We start from the raw sequence: 4,620 nt of genomic DNA on the forward strand, positions 1-4,620 counted from the left end.
TGGAAAGTTGGTTAACTAGATATTTGCTTTTCAGTTATGGTAAGACATCTTTCCAATTTAGGGATAATTTACTGTAGCTGTAAGGGCAGAGGCTAAGTGGTGCTGAAACTGCACTATTTTAAAAATAGGGCTATTTGGAAAAGCTGTTCTGAAAGAAATAGCATTTCTCTCTATGCAATTGTGTATAGCAGTATCTTTGTTGTTTTTCCAATTAATAGATACTGTAAATGATAAGCAGGAAAACAATATACAATGACTTAAAAACCAAAGCTATATATGCTTCATTTAGTAATTCTGTTATGTGGGAAAAGAATTAATAAAGCATTAGAACAAAATATTAGAATGTCTATGATTTTCCTTTCTAAAGATTATTGCAGAAAGGACATATGTTTGAATTAAAATTGCTAGGTATATGAGATATTAGCATTGCTATGTCTTCTGGAAGGTCCGTAACTAACCCCACAGCCACATCTTTGGTAAGGGCAATACAAACGATGTTCTCCCCAGCTAAGAGTCTAAAGAAAAGTGGTTTTATCAATCACTAACAGAAATAGCCAAGAGATCAAAGAGTGTTCAAGTCGATAAACCTCAGAGACTATTTGCTCAAATCTTTAATTAGAGATGAAGAAACTAATGCCCAGATAATTTAAGAGATTTTGTGAAAGGTCACACCAAATATATTGACAGGTTCGCCATTAGTACTCTGGGCTGTTCCTCCCTGAGCTTTGCTCTTAGAAAGTGAACTTTCATTCATAATTAGCCACAGAGACTCACCTGGTTGAAACCATGTAGACATGTGAAAACCACAATCCCAGGGCGGGCATTCCAGTGCTTCTAGTTAGGATTATCACAGTGTTTTCTTCATAGCTAATTTAATGACATTAGAAAGTCTGCATTTCCACCTATATCTTATCTTAATTAGTGCTAATTTATTTAAGTCATTAGGTTATATAGGTTAAAATTTCTAGGACCAAAATCGCAAATCAATTGTATTTCCTAGAAGCCATCTTACTTTATAGCTGAATGGGAGTATAGGTATTTGGCAGGCGGCATCTCAATGTAAATACACTCAATTAAGGTTGATGGTTTTATTTTTTAATCTTTTGTTGCTTTTGGCTTCACTTCATATGTAATATGCAGCTTTTATTTTCAAACCTCTCTTTCATGGCCAGGACTAGGACAAGACACCTCAAATACACAAATCAAGGAGACTGGCACCTGAAGGACCTTAAGAACAAGAACCTCCTTGGGTTTACCCACCCCATCTGAATTAAAAAAGGGAAAAAAAAAAGGAAAAAAAAGGAAAAAAAAAAGAACCTCCTTTTTTTTTTTTTAAATGAATATTTTAATTCAGTTTCAGAAAAAGATGGTACATGAACTTGGATTAGAAAACATGAAATTAAGAGGTTTGTTTTTCCAAAAATGCACGAAAAAGAAATAACCCTTAATATGTTAAATGATAATTTTCTGGATCTTCATCTTACATAAAAAGCTGTAAATTTTCTCCCTAAACCACCTGTTCCAAGAACCAACTCACCCTCTTTATCTCCCTCCCTGGACAGGGTAATTCCCCTCCACCCCCACCTCTCCTCTTTCGGTCATACTGTGTAGGTTTTAAAAGCCTAGGCTCTGACCAAAGAACAGAACTGTCCTTTAAGCCAGCAACTCACAAGCAGTGGCACCCAAAGCTTCACCCCCAGTCCCCAGAGCACAGGCCACAGTGCTGGCATTGTTTCCACTGTCTCAGGAAGAAGGAGGCAAAAGCTGACCCTCAGCACAAATCAATGCTCAATATGGAAAGAGGAATAAGCGCTCCTAGGCACAGGGTAGGCTGCAAGCTGTGGGCAGGAAAAGGGAGTTTTTGCAGCCACTCCATCTTTAGAAATAAGAGAAAGCTGGACCCTTTTCCACTACTATGGTTCTACAAGGTACTCTACTGCTACTGAGCTCCAAGGGGATCTGCAAACACAAAAGGATCCAAACAAATCAAAAGAACTTTGCCCTGGATGGAGATACGAGTGACAAACAGGAAGACAAGTCAATGTCGTAATTTGTAGGAAGATGATGCTGGGAACTTCAGCTCTTCACATGGCTGCCAGCCCTACAGAGGACAGCACAGTAAGAACCAAGACAACCACTCCAGATTGGTATAGCTGGGGAATCTTCAGGCCTTTTCCTAGGTCCCACATCAAGTGTCGGATCCCATTCCAGGTGTGAAACATGAGAGGGAAGACAAGTGCAAACTTAGCTGTGTGGATCAGTGCTGGCCCCAGACATAGAGACTTCACAAATTCCAAATAAGACTCAAAGTTCCCAGGGAGCAACAGGGCCGACAAGCCAAAAAGAGAGACACCTGCACTCACAGCAATACCAGTGCCGCGATGGCAAATGGACATTGCCATGGGAAGAGACCAACTGTAGATAGAGATATGGGGGGATAAAGGACGGTTTGAACTTGTGTTCTTATTCCAGAACCGCTCCATCTCTTCTTTGGCTGTGGTTCCCAAGGGAACAGCATTTCTGATACACAGCTGAGGACTAAGGTGAGCTCGGAGACAATGACGGCCAACATGTCTCAGCAAGAGCGCAGCCATCTTGGGTTCCAGCCTGGACGGAAGTCAAACCTCCTTGATTTTTGTGGCCTAGTAGCCTCTCTCCTACCCCAGTCCCAGCCCTCTCTTTTTACACTGATTTCTTCCCTGACAGTATATTCAGAGAACGATTGTGACAATTTATGTCATATCATATTGCATCAATTTTATTTTAGTCAGAATATCTTGGACTTAAAATATTCAATTTATATGAGAATTAACTAGACATTAAATATATAGTTCAGAAAAAAGTCATGTGGATATGTGGCATGGATTACCAAATAACCCATGATTTCTTCAGAAACATCTCATCCTATGAAAAATTACCTGATCTTTCACCTTTAGTTAGACTTTTTGTTGATGTTCCACATTTCCCATTTTTATTCAAATTCTTTTTCCTATTTATTCACTGTATACATGGAGAGAAAGGTAGAAAGAAACAGTTATTGAAACTTCTGTTTCCTGATCTGATAGTGTGTCTAATCATTGCATTTCTTTGATATTTTATATTTTTCTTATGAAAATAAGACTTAAGAGGCATGGGGTTCATGATTCACAGTAATAAAAAGGTTATTTCTCCCTCTTGCAGGAAAAGTTTAATAACAAAGGTATTATGGAGCTATATATTTATGTGTGTGTATCTATATATATATAGATAGATAGATACACACACACAGGTATGACTGTATAAAACCTAAATATTCCTGAGCAAATCTGGCATTGGTTTAATCTACTTTTAGTTCAAGAGTACTGTGACTCTGTCTTTTTGCCATCAGAACTTAATCACAGGTTTCTTGATTCCTATGTTTATGATCCATTGTTATGATAAATAAGGTGCAAACCACTCAATTACAGCATCTGTGTTGCAACTGCAGTTAATGTTTGGTTTGAAATGATTGATCCAGTTTGCCTCAAAGCAGGAACAGTCAGCATAAGCAAATCTTGCCTCCCAATCACCTAATAGATCACCTTATAATTAATTTACCTTATAAAATTTACCTAGAAAGAGAAATGGCTAAACATTTTCTCATGTGTATGTTAGAACAACACAATAATGAACATATATGTATTCCCTTCCTGTTGAGAACCAAAGAGTCCAAGAACATAGGGTGAGTTAGTGTCAAAACAAATTCAACCCCAGCTCTCTTTGATAGCAAAGATCAATCTTAAATCCAATGATGCTAATTAGAGGTTTACCATATTTATTTTTATATCTATTTTTGTCTCTCCTCATTTAAGAAAAAATGGTAAAATAAACATCACATAAAATTTACCATTTTAACCATTTTTAACTGTGCAGTTCAGTGGCATTAAGTATTTTCATATTGTTTTGCTGCCACCATCACTATTCATCCACAGTACTCTTTTCACTTTGTAAAACTAAAGGTCTTTGTAAAACTGTCCCTGCTAAACAATAACTCCCCATTGCCTTTCCCCATATCCCCTCGCAACCACCATTCTACATTCTGTCTCTATGACTTTGACTGATGTAGGTGCCACAAATAGATGAAATCATATGCTATTGGTCTTGTGATTGGCTTATTTCACTTAGATAATGTCCTCAAGGTTCATCCATGTTGCAGCATGTTTCAGAATCTCTTTCATTTTTAATGTTGAATAATATTCCATTATATAAATATAGCACCTTTTGTTTACCCAGGAAAAATTGGATTGCTTTCACCTTTCACCCTATTTATTTATATGCCTTCCATAAAACAGCAGTTGCTTTCTCTTGGAATTTCGGTAGATTCTTTGCTGCACGTATTTTTTAAGTAAATTCGTAGATTAAATAACAAATACTTAATCCCAACAAGAAGAGAATGAAGTGTTGGATTGATCTGACACCCATGGGATTATTTTGTGTGTTTCAGATAACCAGTGGAGGGTTTTGGGGGAGTGAGATGAAATATCCTGGAGAAAGGAAATGACCATGGAGTTCACTGCTGTGTGTTCAGGAAAGCGGCACATTCTTCCATTTAACCGCAAAAGCAAGGATGCTTATACCTCCCAGGAGCAATGATTCAACATC

General features: G+C 37.5%; 1 protein-coding gene across 2 annotated transcripts; it reads right to left on the reverse strand.

The window, feature by feature from the left end:
- Positions 1 to 1,493: 1,493 nt before the first annotated feature.
- On the reverse strand, positions 1,494 to 2,598 carry LOC138398071 (succinate dehydrogenase cytochrome b560 subunit, mitochondrial-like). Of its 2 annotated transcripts, none has more exons than XM_069492247.1 (2): positions 2,518 to 2,598; positions 1,494 to 2,412 (listed from the first exon to the last, which is right to left on the reverse strand). In XM_069492247.1, exons 1-2 carry the CDS (start codon positions 2,592 to 2,594, stop codon positions 2,085 to 2,087), a joined length of 405 nt encoding a protein of 134 aa, XP_069348348.1. In that variant the 5' UTR covers positions 2,595 to 2,598; the 3' UTR covers positions 1,494 to 2,084. The 2 variants fall into 2 exon arrangements, with proteins under 2 accessions (XP_069348348.1, XP_069348347.1); XM_069492246.1 differs by having other exon boundaries at positions 1,494 to 2,415.
- Positions 2,599 to 4,620: the final 2,022 nt, after the last annotated feature.

This window comes from Eulemur rufifrons, chromosome 17, assembly GCF_041146395.1.
Source record: "Eulemur rufifrons isolate Redbay chromosome 17, OSU_ERuf_1, whole genome shotgun sequence".
In the NCBI taxonomy this organism is placed as follows: Eukaryota; Metazoa; Chordata; class Mammalia; order Primates; family Lemuridae; genus Eulemur; species Eulemur rufifrons.